This window comes from Eubalaena glacialis, chromosome 15 (genome assembly GCF_028564815.1).
Source record: "Eubalaena glacialis isolate mEubGla1 chromosome 15, mEubGla1.1.hap2.+ XY, whole genome shotgun sequence".
NCBI classification, from domain to species: Eukaryota; Metazoa; Chordata; class Mammalia; order Artiodactyla; family Balaenidae; genus Eubalaena; species Eubalaena glacialis.
Genome location: NC_083730.1, coordinates 18,614,397 through 18,636,163, shown reverse-complemented (window position 1 = coordinate 18,636,163; position 21,767 = coordinate 18,614,397). Strand labels below are relative to the sequence as shown.

Here is a 21,767-nt window from a genome sequence, read left to right as displayed (position 1 = left end):
TATTACAGTTTATATTTGTACTATGTGTATTTGGCATTTTAAAGTACCTAAAGTAGCTATTAAGCTAAAAGAATATTTTTGTTTAGTTATCTAAATACTCGGAAGATATCAAATGTCATCCAATTAAATAAAAAATGTTCATATAATATCATGACTCTCATTTAGGTTGAAATCTGTATTAAAATTGAAAGTGATAAGTTGTAAAACTATAGATGAGATCATAAGTATCTGGCCATATATTTTTATTTGAGCTTTTTAAAAAGGAGAATGAATTAATGTCTTTCAGAAACTACATTGTCATTAATATTAGCTTGAAAATGAGAGGATTAGTTTAATAGTGTACAAGAAATAACTTGTATAAGTACAGAGAAAATTACCTTGACCATCAAATTTATGCATACAGTCCAGTAACATTACTAAATAAGATCATTCTATATTATTTACTCAATCTTTAAGGTAATAGAAAGAAGATAAATATATCCTAATTTTATCTCTACCTCATGATATCTAAAATAATGCAGGGCCCATTATAGTTGATACTCAGCAATTGAGATGATCATATATTGAAAGAGATGTGAATAGCACTGATAAAAGAAGCATTATTTTAAAATACGTTCAGGATCAAAGCCAAGATTACTTCCTGATGAATTCTCTGTTGTGATTAACTTAATTTTATTTGGCTTATATGTGATGGTGAATTATATATGATGCTGAATGCTAGGAAAGACATCAGATTTTATTTGGATAGATCAGACAGGAAAGCGTTGATAGTAACTCTGTGGGTTATGCCATGTTATCCAAAAGAGGCTGATCACTATATTGATGTCCTTTTTACTAATAATTTGAATAAATTGCCCTCTAATCTAGTGGTAAATATGTATTAATATTTGGGAGTATTTTTAGATAAGACAATGCATGGTTAAACAGAGTGGTTGAGACACCCCTGAGTGCTAATGAGTACTTACTTGGTAGTCTATACTAATGCTTTAGTGGATGCTGAACAAGTTTAGATGTTAAGCTTTTTAGGAAGAGTGAATGATGGCTAATGAGTATTTAATGACAGGTCTCTGGACTGAAAGGCATTTAGCACTCAAAGTATACTGCAAAGCCTATTTCTCAAAGCTTCAGACAGGTTTATTTGGTCTCACCTTGAATAGAACAGTGCTGTATTGATTTCATTGGTGTGGATTTAAACACACTATCGGCTTAGAATAGCACTAGTATGCAGTAGAAAATGATTGTCTTAACCCTAATGGAGACCCTAAGCTATTCTCTGATATTACGACATGAACTTTGGAAATGATCACGAATTTATTTGCAATATTTGGCATTTAGTATGTGAGTTTGGAAAATATTTGTGCATGTGAGCTTATAGTAGACATTAACTGACATGGAGGCTTATGTAGACGTAACTAAAACTTAAAGTTTTATTTTTAATTAGTGTTTTCCTCCATATACTGAGCATAAACATTATTACTATTCAGAAACCAAATATTAAAATAATCTGCTATTCAACAGGGTAACAGTTGCTTAGTACTTTGTATTTTTTCAGTATGCTTCATTATGCCATATATATATATTCCATATAAAATCCAATTTAATCTAGTTGCTTCATATGCTTAATAGAATAGCTTCCCCCAAATTTTTACATTTGTTATAGACAGCCCCAGTAGAAAATAAATATAACATTATTAGATACTATAGACTAAAACTTATTTTGACATTTTTCTAATTATAAATATTGTTTTCTTGTTAATTTTTTAAGAAATGTTTTGAATTATGCAGCATTTGAAGATACCTAATATAGATTTATCTTGGAGCAGGTGTCAAATATTAACTAGTTTCTGTGCAACAAAACACTAACTTAACAGCCATTGAAGATTCTAGAGCTCGATCTGGAATGACGTTGCCATGAGTGCCCACTCTCTTTGTGCCCTTCACCTTGTCACTTGAACAATTAACCTACTTGACCTTCCTTATCTATAGAATATGGGTAGGCTCGGTTTGAAGAGCTCTGTGATCCCCTTTTCCTCTAAAATTCTGAAATTTCCCACTAACAGTCATCTAATCTTGGACCTAGGAGATGTTTTACACATGCTACTTCTGGTGTATTTTCTTTTCCTCTTAAATTCTTAATGGTTTATCTGTTTTTGTAAAAGAATTTGGAAAGTGATTGTAGTAGCATATAATTGTGTCATTATAACAACATTTTGTAGAAATCAAAAACATTGTATAAAATATTAGAAAAATTATTCAATTTTTCTTTTGCTGATAAGAGAAACAGTTTTATTTGAGAAAAATTGTAAGCCTAAAACATCAGTATACATGTATTTTCTAGGTTTTTACATGTGGAAGTATCTGTCTTAATAAAAGATGAATTAAGATAAGAGAAGATTATAAAGCTATCTCTTCACAACTCCTGAGTAACCTAATGATTTGAGCAAGTCAGGCAGAATTTTGAGGAAATGATTATGTATTGTCATGAAACAGGAGCAGATTTTTTAAAAAACCAGTCTTTTAAAATAGCGTGACATCTTAAAAACCTGAGTATCTGATCACATAGATGCATAGGTAAACATTAAATTTTGCTCTCAGTGTTCAGTTAAGGAGTGGTAGCTTTTCCCAATCCATAGTTGTAACTAATCAATGACTTCCATATCCGGGATGCCTGGGTGTATATGCTTAGCTCTTTTCAGTTAAACGTTGGAAGGATTTTGTAAAAATTCAAGGCTCAAAGGCTATTTTAGTTTGATATGTGCAAGATAGGCAACTCAGATCCAAATTACAAGTAGAATTAACTAATTGATAGGAAATCACATAAAACAGTTACATGCTTATTTGAGAAGGTACATAATAAAAGAAATCATGTAAACAGAAAAAAGGTCTGTGACCAAAGCATTTGCCAAGTAACAACTAGAGTCAATTTGATAGGCTAGTTATCCCCGTCACAAAATGAGGAAATGTAAAGTAATTTTTAAATTATCTATAATAATTTAAAAGGCACATAATTCTTCTGTCTATATGTAGCTTAAAAAATGATGAAAGCATAAATGTGTAAAGAGATCAGAAATGAAAGTCCTCTGTAGCTATCTAAGCAATTCACGTTTTCTTTTTCTTCAGGCTCTCTGAAGCTACGTAGAAATCTCCTTGAAAAAAATGGGCTAATATGTCATTTATACACATCTGTATTTCTTAGGCTATAGATGGTCTACTTTTTCTGTAGGTTTGGGCTAATAATGAGTATATTCTTAACAGTTTGAGGCTGTGGCTTATTTTGTCAATGGCTTTTAGACTGTTAGCACAAATGCTTAGTTAACTTGTGCTTATTTGCTTTTTTCTTTTTCAAAGCTTTGCTTTTGTGATCATTTATTAATATGATTAGTAAATTAAAAGTCAAAGATGTCTTTGACCTTTTTATTTCTCCTTTAAATTTCTTTACTTATCTCTTTCTCTTCTTATTTTATTTCTCCTTTAAATTTAAAAATATTTTTCCTTTAAATTTCGATATTTAGTTGTTAGGAATTGTATGTTAATCTATATCAAATTTTACTAACTCACAGGATGCTTTAAGAAAAGATAAAATCTTCTGTATTTCTGCTACATTTCTGCTAAATGTGGACTAGGTTATTAAAGTCTTTCCTATAAAACGTTACTTTTGGCTTAACCACCACAACTTTTCCTAGATCTTTTACTTCAAAGGTGTGGCCATTAATTCCCAAGATATTATGTTACCCCTGACTATGCATCATTACGCCTACTTAACACTTAATAGTGAAGAAGGCAGAAGAAAAAATAACATGTGAATAAGCAGATTATTTCTCAAAATTGGAGAAATGTTATAAAGTAACCTACTGAGAAAAATAAAAGCAAGACATCCCTTAGAAGTTCTAATTTACTTTAAACAAACATTTTAAAAAATGGTAACTTTTAGTTACCTGTCATTGTTTCATTATTGTGACCAAATGTATATTTAATTCAAAATTATGAATACTACAAATACTTCTTATAAATGAACAGATGTACGTGTTAACTTCTTAAAGGTAGAACAAGGCAGTTATCCCTTTTCATCTGGTTTTATATCACTGAGTTGATAGAAATTACCTAGATGAAAATATTTTTCAAGTGAATCCAGTAAATGATTTGTCATTTTATGAGTAAAAATGACCTCAGGTGTAACAGTTTATTTCTCCATGTGCTGTAATGCACAGGTATAAAATCTTCATAGAGTGTATTCTAAGAGTCCACCAAATGTTAAGTCTCATGTGTTCCATTTGATCTTTTAAAGAAACACATCATCATGCCTATTTCAGTATTATAAGTAAATCTCATTGCAGAAATTACCTTTTTCTGAACATTAACTGTATGAAAAAAATTGAGAATTATTTGCTATGTTTTCAGATTTATATAATTTTACAAGCCACTAACCACTATTTCTGAAATATTTCTTTCCTCATGAAAAAGCTAATAATGGTCTTCTTAATGTTACAATTCGTGGTTTTTAAAACTTGACCTGTGTCTCAGATTCACCCTTGAAAGGTAAAGTGAACCAAGAATTGAACATTATTCTTGATAATTATTAGCTACAAGATTCCTGATTACATAGATGCCTTAGATAGATATTTGGAATTTTTTAAATCCCGTTTTCTTCCAAACTGAGAATGTTCGCACTAAAAGGAAAAGGAAAAGGAAAAAATTGGATTTTTTGATGGTCAGGTAGAGAATAAGGAGAAAAATAAGATAATGCAGATCGTGGAAAATGGGTGTAGAACTTGTCTGTGTTAAGAATAAGAAATTGTTACAAGAACTGCTCTAAAAACATACAAGTTGCTCTCAAAGCTTAAGGTTTCTAATTTTCAAAGTAATTGACATACCCCTAAGACAGTGATAATATTAAATTCCCTTTGCAAAAGAGCATCATTTTGGAATGTTCATTTCTTCTGCTTTTATCTGATTTTGTAGAAAATAGATGTGAGGTATTTTCTGAAATGCACACACAAACACAATACATCTATGTGCGAGAGGCATTATTTTAAAATGGCTTAATCAGCAGCCGTAGAAAGATGTATGCATTTGCAGAACCTATTATGGTCCAGCAGGGGGCCATCGAGCATGCATACAAATTAATAGCATGTTTGTTTACTTCAGTTTTCAAGTCGGGGTGCGGGGCGGTGGGGGGTGAGGGCGTGCGGATAGAGCAGCAGCACCAAAAACAGCAAAAGCCTCATACGTTTGAGGAGCAGCTTCCAGATGCCCCGTCAGTAGGTGTGAGGAAAGCACTGGCAGATGTGTCACAAAGCAACTAAAAAATATTTTTAATGCAGTGGAGGAAACGCTTATGCTGACGGCGGAGTGAGAGTATTCTACACAGCACATACTAGCTTTGGTAATAATATGAGAGTTTAGAAATAAATGTTGAAGTTCCCCATGATTGTCATTTTTAATCAGTACATCTGTTTTTCCCAAGGAGGTAGAGAGGAAGATTCAAAAACTTCCATGTTTTATTTTATTTTATTTACATCAGAAACACAGGTAGAAATTTACATGTTGGCCATATAACCATCTGCCATTTTATTGTTTTTCCATATTATCAAAATTTCTTTGCCACATTTTGTAAAAAGTGGAAGATTTTTCAGTGTTCTAAGTTGTGTCAACAAAAGTGAAAATAATATATTCATATAAAAGCACGTGGCTTAAGAAAAGGAACTTAATTACATAAGTTTTCAATGGCATGGACTCAGATTCTCTTTGTGAGCTTATGAAACTTGCATTCACCACCAAAGAGAGTGACATGTTTGAGTTCTTTTTCACATGCTGATTGTCACCAATCTATGTCTTTTTATGTTCCCATTTAACAAATTCATCTTTGAAGTATTCAACTGAAAACTGTGGTATATTGGAAACTTAAATCTAATTAGTGGAATACTATACCATTTTAAGACCAAATTGTCTTAAAAATAAATTAATATCAAAAATTTTTTCCTTATTTTAAATATTGTGTTTTTTTAAATACATTTATTTATTTTTATTTATTTTTTTGGCTGCATTGGGTCTTCGTGGCTGGGAGCGGGCTTTCTCAAGTTACGGTGAGCGGGGGGCTACTCTTTGCTGCCGTGCGTGGGCTTCTCATTGCGGTGGCTTCCCTTGTTGTGGAGCATGGGCTCTAGGTGCGTGGGCTTCAGTAGTTGTGGCACAAGGGCTCAGTAGTTGTGGCTCGCGGGCTCTAGAGCGCAAGCTCAGTAGTTGTGGCGCACGGGCTTAGTAGCTCCGCGGCATGTGGGATCTTCCCCGGGCCAGGGCTCGAACCCGTGTCCCTTGCATTGGCAGGCGGATTCTTAACCACTGCACCACCAGGGAAGTCCTTAACTATTGTTAATAAAGCTTATTTGGAAGATTACAATTACATATGGAGTAAAATTTGACATTTTTATAGCGTTGTACTTTATCCAGTCTTCAGCAACCCTAAGAGTAGCAGCCAGTAGGTACGGGGAATGCTCTGGCTAAACGTGTGGAAACAATTTATTTACAACTGTGAAAATGCCACCGAGGGCCAACATTTTTCTCATTATGATTTAAAACAGATTAAAACATAGATTTTAAAATTTCAAAAATACGCTTCTAGCTCAGGGTATCAAGACACTAAAGCTAAGAATGTTGTATACTTATGTGTGTGCACATAATTATGTACACCAATGTGTATATGTATTTGTAAAATTAACATTTTTGATTAGCACAGTGTAATTATTTAAAAGGCATATATTAAAAATAAATTAATATTCCATTAGGCAACTAGGTATATCAATTTAGATAGTAGTCAGTCAGAAGTAAGTTGAAATTATTTTGATTAAAGTACATCTAAGAAACAATTAGAACTCAACTCACATTTGAAGATCTAGTTTCTTTTAGGTACTTCTGTTGTTTAAGTTCTGAAATGTATTAAAATATATTTTCATTTGACATATTTCACTGTCCTTACTATTTAAACTCATCGTTACCTAATATACAATTTTATATATGTTTTTCATAATATCTGCTGATAATACCCCATCACGTTTAAAATGTCAATGGGGCTGAGAAAAGAGAAACAGATAAAAATGAAAATCTGGAAGAATATTTTACTGGTCTGAAAAAAGAAAGAAATTTTTTGTACTTTTATTGGCTAATATTTGTAGAGCGTCACACTGTAAATAGTAAATCATGTGTCTTAATTCTGAAAGTTCCCTTGTCTTTATGATTGCCTGTGTTAACAAAGTTCACTTTGCTAAATTTACTTTTGTTCTTTAATAATTAATCATAACCTAATATTAGCAAATACACTTTACTGCACATAAAAGAGTTGTAAAGAACTACAGTAGAAACTATTTTCTAGCTTAATCCAAATTATTATTTTAAGTAGTCTTTAGATCTTGCAACTGACTTTTTCCCAATCATTCCTATAAAGTCTTACAAAGCCAGTTATTTAATAATATATAACACATATACCTTATTAACTACGAATTGTATTTTTTGCTTTGCTAGGCAGCTCATAGTAAAAGCAATTTATTTTTCTATGATATAGTTCCAAAACATATCGTTAAATAATGAAAGAGTGAAGAAAAAACATTTGAAATTGTACGTTCATTTTACTATAATAAATAGACATTTCTGAATTTTGAGAGTGATGTTTTAGAGTATATTGAAATTTATATCAAATTCAGAAAATATTTGTATCATTATGAGTGTCTCTTGGACTCTATTATTGCCAGGAATATCTGGCATAAAATTGGTGTGCTAAAATTAATCTGAATGTAATGTTTTGGTTTAAAAAACCCTAATGAGATGCTTGTGATACAGTTTTAAATATAGTTATAATCTCGAAGTGAATTGTGATGGAATTTAACTACATCATTTCATTAATTTTTTCTAGAATTATAGACATTGTAACATAGATAAGTCAGCTATAAAAAGCATTCTGATACTGAATCCTAAACAAAGAATCAAATTTTTGACGACAATTTTTCCAGGTCAAATCACCCAATTCTTAAAGTATATTCTCAGAGTAGTAATTGGTGGTATATTCTTCTCTAAGGTTTTAATACCTAATACAATAACAGAGCTCCATCAATATATGGCTAATAGCAGATATAAAGTATATGCTGGTAGGCCATCTCTCATAAAACTGCTGTTAGCCTTAATTCAAATCCATTGATTCCTATTCCAGTTAAAACTGAAGAACTTAATATGTCTTTTAATCCTTTTATTGTAAGCTAGGATAAAATTAATTTTACCCTGGAACTGCACAAAGCCAATTAACATCATCTTTAGAGTTATTTAGTAAAGTGCTTCAAACTGTTAAATTTATCTTGACCTCTTGGTTGCACTCTCTGACTGCTTTTTAAATGAAGTAATCAATATCTCACAGCCCTTTAAATAGCTTAAACTTCTCAAATATTTTACCTGTGTTCTAGTTAAGCTGTAAGTAAAGGGTTTACTCCTGCTCCTGGAAATCTAGAGTCAATTATGCTAAATCTAAAGACAATTATGTACTTTTGAGGAACACTGTATGAATTAAATGGTTGTTTTAATAAAATCAAAGGCTCATATTTTGTTTAAAGTAACCCAATAATGAGGAAACATTACTTTCACACAGAACAAGTATTCTGTTTGCAACTTCAAATTTAGAACATTTATGTCCTTTACTATTGCATGTAGCTTCTGTTTTCCACACAGGGCTAGTTGAAGGTATTAATTTTCTTACTGTGATAGGGTGATCAACCGTCCTGTCAAGAAAGTGGATCTCCATGTCACCCTTTAGCATGATTAAATGGAGGCATGTCTCTGTGAAAAAACACCAAATTTTCATGAGACGAATGAAACTGTAAAAAGATCTACTTTTGCAGAATTATCTTATTATTTTTTTTTTTTAATTTATTTTATTTATTTTTGGCTGCGTTGCGTCTCGTCTTCGTTGCTGCGTGCGGGCTTTCTCTAGTTGCGGCGAGCGGGGGCTACTCTTCGTTGTGGTGCACAGGCTTCTCATTGCGGTGGCTTCTCTTCTTGCGGAGCACGGGCTCTAGGTGCGCAGGCTTCAGTAGTTGTGGCACGCGGGCTCAGTAGTTGTGGTTCACGGGTCCTAGAGCGCAGGCTCAGTAGTTGTGGTGCACGGGCTTAGTTGCTCCACAGCATGTGGGATCTTCCCGGACCAGGGTTTGAACCCGTGTCCCCTGCATTGGCAGGCGGATTCTTAACCACTGTGACACCAGAGAAGCCCTATCTTATTTTTAATATCTCAGAATCTCCTATTTGGTTGTCAGTTTATTTGTAGGAAAACATTGCAGCTAATTGTGTATATCTTATATTATTTAGGAGAAAAAACAGGCGAAGCCAATAATTTTAAATGTTTCCAAATTTGAAAAAAATAAAGAATCAGAAATTGCTGTGTTGTTGTTAGAATGGTAGCAGGGATGGGCATCTGTCACCTTATACATTTACTAATCAGTCCGTGTCTCTTTTAGGGGATCCTTTTCTTGTTCTTCTTTCCATGTTAACAAAGAGCTATCATCTTTTCAGGTCTGAGCACTGATAAAAATTACATACCATAGAATTTCAGCATCAGTAGTGTTCATAGCCAGTTGGACAGTGTTCTTATGAGCCTGTGCACATGCCAAACTTTAAATTACACCAAGTGATGTACTTGACAGCTAATTAAGTTTCATATTTTGGCCACTTAGCAGAGGGCACCTGTTATGATTCTTTCTATTAGCTTTCTATTTCTATTATTCTTTCTATTATGATTCTTTCTATTAGCTTAAGAATAAAATTTACAAATGGCAGTTTTAAAGAACATTATTAAAACTTCCCTGAAGTCTTAATTCCTTCCCAAGAAGTGGGAGTTAGGACAAGATTGAGGTAATTAAACAAAAGGAACATAGAGAAGGTGGGGGACCAGGGTGGAGGTGGAGCTCTCCAGATGCCCCTGTTGTTTTATTTCCTACTGGAAGCAGCCCATGTGTGCTCCGTGCCCCCTCCCCCTTCGAGCATGGCGGTTGCAGAGGCTGGCCGGCTGGGGTCAATGCCTTGCCTATTGATCAGTCTCCCTGCAGTCCCTTGCTCCAGCAGCTGCTTCATTGGCTTCTTTCAGGGCCTGCTTCAGTACATTAGAATAGAAATCCATAACCAGAGCTGTGCTCATCCAAGCAGGGGAAGAAACTAAATTAAATGGTATAAAACAATCTTGGATCAGGAGTTTGTGCCAATTCATCTTGATCTAAGATGTCACACCGGGCTCTCTGTCTGAGCACCTGGGCTAGAGGCAGCCATAGTGAAAATAGATGGAGCTGCGATCATTCATTTGTCAGCTAAGGAGCAAGGCAGCGGTTAGCAATTCCCTTCTGCAGAGGTCAGCTGACAGAACAATCAGTGCAACTGCAGAATAGAGCTTTCCTTTGAACTATTGTTACGGAGCATGCTCTTGCTGAGACAAGGGGGGAGGGGAGCTTGGTTGGCTTCCTGTTTCAAGAAGACTATGTAAAGAATAAAATATGTGCTACATGAATCTAGATGTAGTCGCACAGAGCTCTTACTCCTTGTGTCTGTTCCTGTACAGAAATAAAGTTGGTTTTAAATGCATGTGCTGAGGTATAGATTATCAAACTGTTAAATATCACTTTGTCTAGAATTAGGGTCTATTTTCATCCTTCTAAACACAGAGGCAGTGATTATTGATTTTTCTTCCTTTTTAGCATGGTTAAGCTTTTAGGGTGTTTTCCCCCTTTGGTTACTATAAACTATCACAGACCAGTGTCATACTTTGTATCTATACTCACGTGTACATGCTAATACTTTTATTAACATTTCCTCTTTGTCTTTAAAAAGTTAGAAAAAATATCCATGAAGAGACAGAAATGTGTACTGTGGTATCAGATTGGAAGATATATCTTGTGTAACTGAAATATTTTTAAACATTGTAATTGAGGCTTTTTATAAGAAATGTTAATTCATGAAATATGACTTATCATGACCTTGGAAGTTATAAAATAATTTTATAACATTGGGGGAACATTATTATAAAGCAGTCTGCATGTGATTTGAAATACACCAAACAAAATAAAGCAAATTAGGAAAATAATAACTAAAATTTTACCTGAAAGAATTAGAATATTTTTAAAGATGGATCTATTTTCTGTTATCTCATTTCAGATTTTGTCTTTCTATACATGCTTTAAAACTAATGGCAAATTTCCTAAACTAACTTTTTTTTTTAAACAATAAAATGTGACATGCAGAAGCTAAGAAACTGTAGCAACAACAAGAGCAAATCTTTTTTGTTATCAATTGCACCAAACTTTTCTTGGAATCCAAATAAACAGTAACTACTCTTTGATGTTACCACCTTAGCTTCCTAGATAACTAATCTCCCATTTTTCCTTAAGTGCTATTATGCCACTTTTTTACTCAATGATTCCTTCCCAACTCTTAACATCTTTGTAATATCTTTCCATTTCCATTTCTTAGATTCAGCTGGGGCTTCTTGCCCACATCCTATTCTGTCTCTCAGCACAGCTAAATAAATGGAATTTAAGTATGCTAAGAAACCTTGTGCTCTAGATTTTTTTTTTTTTTTAATTTGGCTTCTGGAAAGGCCAGACCTACCTCTCTTGCAAGGGTTTTAAAATTTTTGTTTTACTTTTGTTTTAGTTAATTAGGATTTTTAAAAGAATTCAGAGCATGACACCAAATATCTTTCTGTAGTGTTTCTATCAACTACCCAGACCTCACCAGGATCTGGCAGCCACCCACTTCTCTGCATCTCCTATTTAACATCCCAACACCAAACCAACCTTAATCTCTCACTTTCATTTCTACAATACCCTGTTTATTGCTCATCTCATTTCCAGCATTCTTCATACACGCTCAGAGTGTTTTTCTAAAACCCTAAATTCCATTGTTCAAAGGATTGAACAATGCGAATATGACCAGTAGAGTCATCTATGATTTGCCCCTTTCCTGACTCTCGCCTCACGTTCTACCATTCCCTTCTTGCTCGTAGCATTCCAGCCCCGTGGCCTACTCTTGCAATAGAAATCAACAAATTCTTTATGCTTTAGGTTCTTACACGTACTGTTCTCTTAGACCGTAAAGTTCTCATTGATTTTTCACCTTTACATTTCTAATTCCTGTTTAGTTGCCTCTACATTCAGTGAGGACAGGGACTTTGCTTTTCTTATCCCTATTAATTCATCTTAATTCATCCCATATCAATTCATTAGTTCATATTTGCATAATGCCATGCGTACACTAGATCTTTGGTCCTTATATGCTGAATGACTGAGTAGCTGATGGAATGAATTGTGAATTCTACCGCCACTGGTGCTCACTGTTTTCCACTTGACGATTGCATGAGCCGTCTTTTGGTTCGACTTGACCCCAGTCTTGTTTTACCTCACGGTCCACCTCCCATACGACTGCTATCATGATCTTTCTGACAATAAATCGCATGTAACCAGCTTATACAGAATTGTTCAGTGGCTTTCCATCAGCCTAAAGTTAAAAGTCTTCAGCTTGCTGTACAAAGGCCTCTTGTTTTAGTACCCCTTTAGCTTCCCCTTTTGTCATTCCCTGCCTTACTTGCAGTAGTATAGAATGACAAAAGGAAAAAAAAAAAAACGAAGAGACAAAATAAACATCTAAAAGTATTCCGAGGTCCCTGCTGCTAATTTCTTGGTTGGCATACTGCTCTGAGGACCCTTCACTGTATTGATTTAATTAATGTACAGAGCAATGGATTGAAAGAGGCCAGAAAAGCTGGATGGGTTAATATGAGAAAGAGCAGAAAGCTGACCTCCCATCTAGATGGCTCCAGAAGTTCACTTTTGAAATCCCTCTGTACCAAATGTATAGCTATGATGGATTAAATATACAAATAGAAAACCAACAAGGCATAACTAGGCTCAAGAAAGATAGATATCGTTGTGGACAAGTAATGGAATAGAAATGCCATGATCTGGGCTAAAAGCAATAGTTGCTTTCCAGAAGTAGGCTTTGGCTCCTATGAACAAAGAGGACTTAAAATATGTAATGAATAGAGCTTAAGGCCAGGAGCTAGTTTATGGCTTCCTCGGTTCCTGGAAGGACATGGAAAGAGTATGAATACATTGCTATTCAGTTAAAATTGAGGTTGTATTATTAAAGGAGTAGAGGAAAATGGATGCTCACTGTGTGACCTGTGCTGTTAACCATAATAGAAAACAATGAAAAGAAGTGAGCTGTGTTCAACCTGGGAACCTAGAAATAAAGCAAAGAGAAAGAGAGAACAGAGAGAAAACCTAAAGGAAGTGGGAGAAATAATAAAAATAACAGCAGAAATTAGTGGAATAGAAAGCTGAAACAGTAAGATCAAAACCACAATATTTTTGGAAATCTGATAAAATATATATTTCTAGAACAACTGATTAAGAAAGGCATGAAAAATAATATTAGAGAAGGCGCAAGGAAATAATACTTAAAAGGATTCATAGCAACTGATACAATTGAGATTTTTAAATCATAGAGAACACTCTAAATAACTTCAGACCAATACATTTAAAATCTTAGATGAAATGGGTAATTCTAAAACTGTAAGCTATCTGAAATGATTCAAGAAGAAACAGAAAATCAAACCAAATAACTAAGTGTTACAGAAAATGAATTAATAATAAAAAATATTCCTTCTTCCACCCTTGCACCTTCCCTGCCCCTGCATCCCCTACTCCCTGACTCCAGAAGGGGAGCATCCTGAGACACAGGCCCTGATCATTTTAGAGGAGAATTGTCATCTAACTTCAAGAATTCTTTAACTGTTTTCAAAGAATTGGGGAGTGAAAGTTAACCCAGTTTTGGAGGCTTGTATTATATTGCTACCAAGACCCAACAAGAATAGTACATGAAAAGAAAATCATAGTTCAATCTTGCCTATGGACATAAACTCAAAAAACTCTATTAGCAAATTTAGTTCAGAGTCTGCCTACTGGCCTATTTACCTACCTACCTACCTATCTATCTATTGATCTCCATTCATCCATGTACTCTGAGTTTACCCCTGGAATGCAAGCATAGTTCAAGGCCAGAAAATATACATTTCAGGTAACATTGATGTGATTATATAATAGATAGATAAAAAGTATTTGATAAGGTCAGGATCATGGTGACCTCTAGGGCAAGAGGGAGGTGTAGTAAAGTCAAGACACAATCCATGGTAGGCTTTAGTCATATCCACATTAGTTAATTACTTTTAAAAATCTGAAGCACCTATGGAAAACATTAAGATTATACAAAGTTGCTTGTGTACATGTATATTTCATGATATTCTTTGTATATTCTCAGTGTAATTCTTTTGATGCTTGTGATATCGTATAATAAATATCAAACAAAAAATAAAAGGTAGACCACTTACAGAAACAAGTAGAACTAGAAAAGGGTAGGACTGAGCAAAAGACCAAATCTTGGGAGCATTTGGGAGAATGAATGAGGTGTAGTTACCTTAGAGAAAGGTTGGGAAAATAAATTTTAAGAAGTAGTGTTATGTGTTAAGAATGTAATTCCCCATTACCTATTTACTGATACTTTAATAAAGATTTCAAATTGTTCTCCATTATGTTTTGGGTGTCATGCTGGTATTTCTTCTGCATATGAAACTATACTGAGCTTTGCCCAGGTTGTGAGCACTTCTTCAAATGGCTGGTTGGGCTTCTGCGTTCTGGTCCATCTGGACAAAGTATTCATCCTTTGCCTTCCTCTTGCTGTGCATCTCTCTTATTTCCTGGCAAACTTCCACTTATCTTCTGAGTTTTAAGTTCAGCATTTCCTCCTTTGTGGACAGGCTCTCCTTTTGTATGTACTAGTGAGCTTCTTGAGAACCTGGACTACTTATTTTCCTGTTTGCAATTCCCTGGCCCAAAGTAGGTGCTCAATAAATATTTGTAAAGTTAGTGGGCAAATTAATAAATGAGTTAGCAATTTTTTCTTAAAAAGAGCTTTATTTAGATATGATTTATATTCCATAAAATTCATCCTTTAAAATGTAGAATCCAGCTATTCTTAGTATATTTGGAGTTGTGCAGATATCATAATCTAATTTTATAAGTTTTTCATCTCAAAAACCTAGTACTCATTAGCCATCATTAACCATTTCACCTCGGTCCCAGTCTTACTTTCTGTCTATATAGATTTGCCTATTCTGGACATTTCATGTAAATGGAATTATACAACAACACATGGTCCTTTGTGACTGGCTTTTTTTCCCTTAGCATAGTGTTTTCAAGGTCATCCACATTGCAGCATGTATTAATGCTTCATTCCTTTTTATTGCTGAATAATATTTTATTGGATGGGTATAGCACATTTTGTTTAGCCGTTTATCAGCTGATGGACTTTTTAGTTGTTTCTACTTTTTGGCTCTTATGAATAACGCTGCTATGGACATTCATGTACAAGTCTTTATGTGTACGTTTGTTTTCACTCCTCTTGGGTGGATACCTAGGAGTGGGATTGCTGGGCCATATGTTATAACTCTAACTGCCAAACTATTTTCCAAAGTATGAATAGTTGTATCATTGTACATTGCCACCTGCAATGCATGAGAGTTTCAATTTCTGTACAGACTCAACAATACATGTCATGGTCTGTCCTTTTAATTGCAGCCATTCTAGTAGATGTGAAGTGGTATCTCACCGTGGTTTTGATTTCCATTTTTCTAATGACCAATGATGTTGAGCAGCTTTAATATGCATATTGGCCATTCATATATCTTTGGAGAAGTATCTATTTAAATTGGTTGCTCATTTTAAAAGTTGGATTTTCTTAATATTGAGTTGTAAGAAGCGGTCCTTAAGTATTCTGGATACAATCCCTTATTAGATATATAATTTGACAATATTTTCTCTCAGTCTGTATGTTCTTTTTACTTTCCTGATTATGTCATTTGAAGCTCAAAAGTTTTTAATACTGAAGTTCACTTTAAAAAAATTTTTTAAATTACTCATGCTTTTGCTATAATATCTAAGAAATCATTGTCTAACCCAAGATCATAAAAAAATATACATCTGTTTTTTTTTCTGTAAGTTATTTAATTTTAGCTCTTATATTTAGGACTGTAATCCATTTTGAGCTGATTTTCTTACATGGTGAGAGGTAGAAATCCAAATTCATTCTTTTGCACGTGGAAAACCAGTTGTTCCAGTGCCATTTGTTGAAAAGCCTGTTCATTCCTGAGAGACCAATCTGGAATGTGTTTCTTATCATATGTATTGATAGTCTTTTAATTTCTATTCTTATGTTTTGGTTTTCAGGTTGCTTATCAAGTGTCCCACAAATGAAAAAAATTTCCACATCTTATGAGGAAAGACGGAAGCAAGCTACTGCTATTGTTTTACTAGGAGTAATAGGAGCTGAATTTGGTGCAGAAATTGAACCTCCTAAACTGCTGACCAGACCTCGAAGCTCTAGTCAAATTCCTGAGGGATTTGGTTTGACGAGTGGTGGATCCAACTACTCACTGGCCAGACATACTTGTAAGTTAAAAATTCCTAACGCCGATCTATTGCTTCTCAGTACGTATTACCTGTTAACAAAATCTCAGAATATTGAACATATCCTGAGTTTTAGCTCAGATAGAATGCTTAAATGAAATTGGAAAGCAGCACAATCTATTTGGCACATTACCCTGTAGTTATAGTTCTGGGACTTCTTTTTAAAAGTTAAAACATGGTCTTTTAAATGCTTTTCTTAAAATAACACATTTCTGAGCTTTGTGTTTCCACATTTTGGTCAAGACTTTAGCCAAAACTTCTAACTTCTAAAATAATTTCTGAAAAACTATGCATCTTGTCCTGAATGTGATTTGAAAAGTCAGGGGTGGAAGACCAATTTTTTATTTAAAAAAAAATGTGTGTGTGTGTGTGTGTATAAATATATATGTATGTATTTTAAAGAACGTGAATGAGGAACTACGAATTACTTCTGTAATTTAAAAAGTATTCCAATAAAATTATTCCAATAATGACTAAAAAATTACATTCAGAGCTCAAAGGGTTTGTGTCATATTGCTACTTTTGGTTCTGTGGTTTGTACGTTAATAATAGGTAAGGGTATTTTATAATGGGGTCTTTTGGTCCTTTAGTGTCAGAACTCCCTTAGGTAAGGACAAAATGTTCCTACCATATTGCAGAATCATTTCTAACAAATGTGCCATCTTAACTACCAAATATAATCCTACCGAATATATCAAGATATTCTTTGTAGCATAAATTGCAATGTGTTCTTTTGGGGTTTTGGCTTTTAAGCAAGGGGAAAAGATATAGGCTACTTTGTTAGTTATGACAGCAGAGAAGTTCACTAGATCATTGTCACATACTTTTGCTGAGAAACCAAGGAGCCATATTGGTGGCTTTATTATTGAAGCCCTCTTATAGACTTAGCTGCCTGCCTGCTCCTCCCTCCCCACCCGACCCCAAGCCCTTTTTAGATTCTTAATCCAACAAATACGTATTAGTGGTTGGTAATCTCTTGATCTCCGTTTGACATTGAGAATCAGGGAGTAATAATAGGAATACCACCACCACCAATAATAAAGCAACCACGTAATTCTTTTGAGCATGATTTTAAGCTCTTTACATGCACTAACTCACTTAATCCTCACAATAACCCTATAAAGTGGGTTGTTCCTCAATTATCTCCATTTTACACATAAGGCTAATTGAGCACAGAGAGGTTTCGTTAACCTGGCTGAGATCGTTCCTCCAGGAAATGGCAGTTTTTGTCTTAACAGTCTGTTGGTTCTAGAGCTCATGCTTTTGACCATTGTGTAAACTGCTACTGCTCAATGGTTTCTGGTTGAAAAGGGTTTAATGACTAACATGTGCTATTAGTTTATAATCTAAAAAACACTTTCTTTTCTATCTCTTCGTTTGATCATCAAAACAGATGATCATCAAAATAGAAATGAAGATTTCTTCAAAGTAGCTCAGCCAAAATGGAGTAAAACCTGAATTTGAACTCAAGCTTCTTGCGACCTGAAAACCCATGCTCTTCCCATTTTCTACCCGGGCACGTCCACTTCCCCTCTCCTGCAGAGGCCTCTTCATCTTTTCCCAGGTTCTTCAGGTTCCCTGTTTTCCATTCATAAAACCCTGCTCAAATCTCACCTTCTCTACCAAGGGCTCTTTAATGGGCCCAACCTTTCTGTGTCACTCCAGACAGCCTAGGACTTATATAGAGAGAGCCTTATTTAGAATCTTGACATTAGGATGCTAGAGGTTAGTGAAACCTTGACATGATTTAGTCTGGTGACTTTCAAACTTTTTTGCTCACCATCTCTCTAATGAGTATCAAGAAATGTCTAATCCCTTGCACATTTTTATATTGACAGCTAAAACTTTTTTTTTTTAACATCTTTATTGGAGTATAATTGCTTTACAATGGTGTGTTAGTTTCTGCTTTATAACAAAGTGAATCAGCTATATGTATACATATATCCCCATATCGCCTCCCTCTTGCATCTCCCTCCCACCCTCCCTATCCCACCCCTCTAGGTGGTCACAAAGCACCGAGCTGATCTCCCTGTGCTATGCGGCTGCTTCCCACTAGCTATCTATTTTACATTTGGTAGTGTATATATGTCCATGCCACGCTCTCACTTCGTCGTCCCAGCTTCCCCTTCCCCCTCTCCATGTCCTCAAGTCCATTCTCTATGTCTGCGTCTTTATTCCTGTCCTGCCCCTAGGTTCATCAGAACCATTTTTTTTTTTTTTTTTTTTTTTTAGATTCCATATATATGTGTTAGCATACGGTATTTGTTTTCCTCTTTCTGACTTACTTCACTCTGTATGACAGTTGCTAGGTCCATCCACCTCACTACAAATAACTCAATTTCATTTCTTTTTATGGCTGAGTAATATTCCATTGTATATATGTGCCACATCTTCTTTATCCATTCATCTGTTGATGGACACTTAGGTTGTTTCCATGTCCTGGCTATTGTAAATAGAGCTGCAATGAACATTGTGGTACATGACTCTTTTTGAATTATGGTTTTCTCAGGGTATATGCCCAGTAGTGGGATTGCTGGGTCGTATGATAGTTCCATTTTTAGTTTTTTAAGGAACCTCCATACTGTTCTCCATAGTGTGACAGCTAAAACTTTTTAATAGTAAGTTTAAACATTTGCAGAAGATATAATTTTGAGGATATTGTGAATATTGACATTTAAAAATAAAACTATTGTTCTTTTAAATATATTCAGTAGAATATTTGGCATAACTGTTTGATATCCATCATCATCCATTAAAAAAACTGCATGACAGACTTTCCTTTAAATGTCAGAAATCTTACATCCTTGATTATTTTCCTTGAAGAGAGAAAATTTCTACCCTCCCAGTTTTAGCCAAGGTGTTAATTTGCATATTTAGCATCCCAAAATCAATTCCTTTAAACTAACTGTGCCTTAAAACTACGTGTGCTTACAAAACTATGTGTTCCTTGAAAAGTTTTAAGATGTTCCCTTTTGAAGGGATTACTTATTTTGAAGGCTACTGATTTAGTCCAACATGTTTTATATAATATTTCAACAGCATTCATTTGTGTTTTATATTTTCCTGCAAGGAAAGTAAACATAAATGTTGTTTCTCTGGAATTTTCATATAGCTTAATATCTTAGTATCTGTATATAAATGTAGGAACATCATAAATAATGAATCGCTGACTGATTTTCATCCAAGCCGTTGGCTGGTTGCTAGGCAGATTAGTTTACACCACATTATCTTAGTTAGCTAGACTAATACTGTTATCGTCTGTTTTCTAACCACAGTTTATCTTTATATAAAATTCTGATATTCATGAATTTGCTTCTGTATGTCTTTTCTTTTGACTTATAGTTTCATCTGCAAATTGTTACTGCTGTAACTAGAAAAAGAGGAAATGGGTTAGGTGAAAAGAGGCAATTTTTAAAAAGCTATAGCCCAGTAGAAATAGAGATTTTTCAAAGAAACCCTAGGAATTGATAAAAGAACCAAAGGGTCTTAGTACTGCTCTTCAGTTTATTAAAATTCAGGGAGCTGAACTACAGTAAAGGGGTCCCAAAGCCTGTTTCTGACATGCCGGAAACCCTGGGCTGAACTGTGCTATGGAGGGACTTTTGCCTGGGGCTACCTCAGCTTTCCCAGGCAAGGGAAATAAAATTTACCCAAACATTCAAAATAGTGCAGCCTTTTGGAACCAAGTTTGTTCTTTGAGCACTTTGGATAAAGAATGTAGATGTAGATAGGGCAGAAGGTAATGTTTCTTAGCAAATAATATTTATAGTTACTTCATTGTAACAAAAGACAGATTCTGAGAGGTTTCTTAGCAAGCAGAAATCGTATATAAAAATGAATAATGTAGTACCTATTGGAACAAGTTCAAAATGTATAAAATGTCCACGATATTTTCCTCTTATTATGGTTGCCCTATTTTATTTTAATAATTTTAAAGTATTTTCAAGATACTCATGAGTTTCTTTTAACTTCCATCCCATTGTCCTATTTTTTCCTCAAAGGTCTTAGATTCCTTGGTGGTAGATTTGCGTACCACAGGGATTTTTAAGAATTGGGATGTCTTGATTAAATTTATGTTTATCAGTTTAAATCTTGCTCTCTTTTTAAAAATTTTTTTTTATTATTTGAAATCTATAGATGGTTTATTTTATTTTTTTTAATTTTTTGGCCATGCTGTGGGGCATGTGGGATCTTAGTTCCCCGACCAGGGATTGAACCCATGCCCCCTGCATTGGGAGCACGGAGTCCCAGCCACTGGACCACCAGGGAAGTCCCACATCTTGCTCTCTTGTTTGGAAACAGTCAGATGTCTAAATGTTCTGTGTGTTACTTGGGCTCTTTTCAGTCAGTTCTGTGTAATATTAACCTGCTATAAAGTTAACCTGCCAGAAGTTACTGTAGGTATTGCTATGATATTTGTTTATGTGGCATTTAGAATGTATTGCTACCATTAAATATTTAGTCTTTATGGCATCCTATTGAATGAGATAATAATTATTATCCTCATTCTGAGATAAGGCCATTAAGATACAATATTTTTTGAAGTTTAATTGCTGGAGTTCTAGCCTTCCTCGTAAAGCCATTCTGTGAAAACTCATAATGTAGTCAAATTCCAATTATCCACATTGATGGGGAGGGCGGGGAGAGACACTGATGCCTAATTCAAAAGTCATACATAGTTTTATAATACATTTTATACTTATGTTGGAATATATATGAATCTTTTGTGGGTGTTACATTTTACATAAAGTGTCACAATCACATATTGAAGACAAAGCTGAAGGACTCTGGAGATTAAGAGGCCTAGACCAGGCTACTCTGTGACTTTGTACTGTTGGGAAGCAAAGTGACCCTCTGGGTTGCAGTTTCCTCTTGTATAAAATAAAGAGCAGGAACTGTTCTGTCTTTAAAGCCCCTTTCGGTCCAATTAGTCTCTGCGTCTGAAGTGAAATGGAAAACATCCCAGGAAATTTCCCTTCTTCATCTTCCCAGTTTTCTCTCCATATAGGGATGGATGCTTTCTTGTGTCTCATCAACTCAACTTCAATAGGGACCTTCCTTAATTTTTATTCCAATCCACAAATTAGGCATTGTTAAGAATATTTTAGAGAATTATTTATAATGTTACCTTCTAGGTCTTTTGGTTCATTCTTTCATTTGGTCTCTTCTGCTCATTTTATAATTATGGAATGATGCTGGCACATCTGTAGTAGATCCCATTTTGAT

The 21,767-nt window shown here is 34.5% G+C and overlaps 1 protein-coding gene across 4 annotated transcripts in view; it reads left to right on the top strand.

Moving 5' to 3' along the window:
- WDR7 (WD repeat domain 7) overlaps nucleotides 1–21,767 on the top strand; it is a 370,109-nt gene that overhangs the window by 192,676 nt on the left and 155,666 nt on the right. For all 4 annotated transcript variants that reach the window (XM_061169470.1, XM_061169471.1, XM_061169468.1 and 1 more), the window contains one exon: nucleotides 16,302–16,523. In XM_061169470.1, coding sequence (XP_061025453.1) covers nucleotides 16,302–16,523 — 222 coding nt within the window. The remainder of the gene's footprint in view (nucleotides 1–16,301; nucleotides 16,524–21,767) is intronic.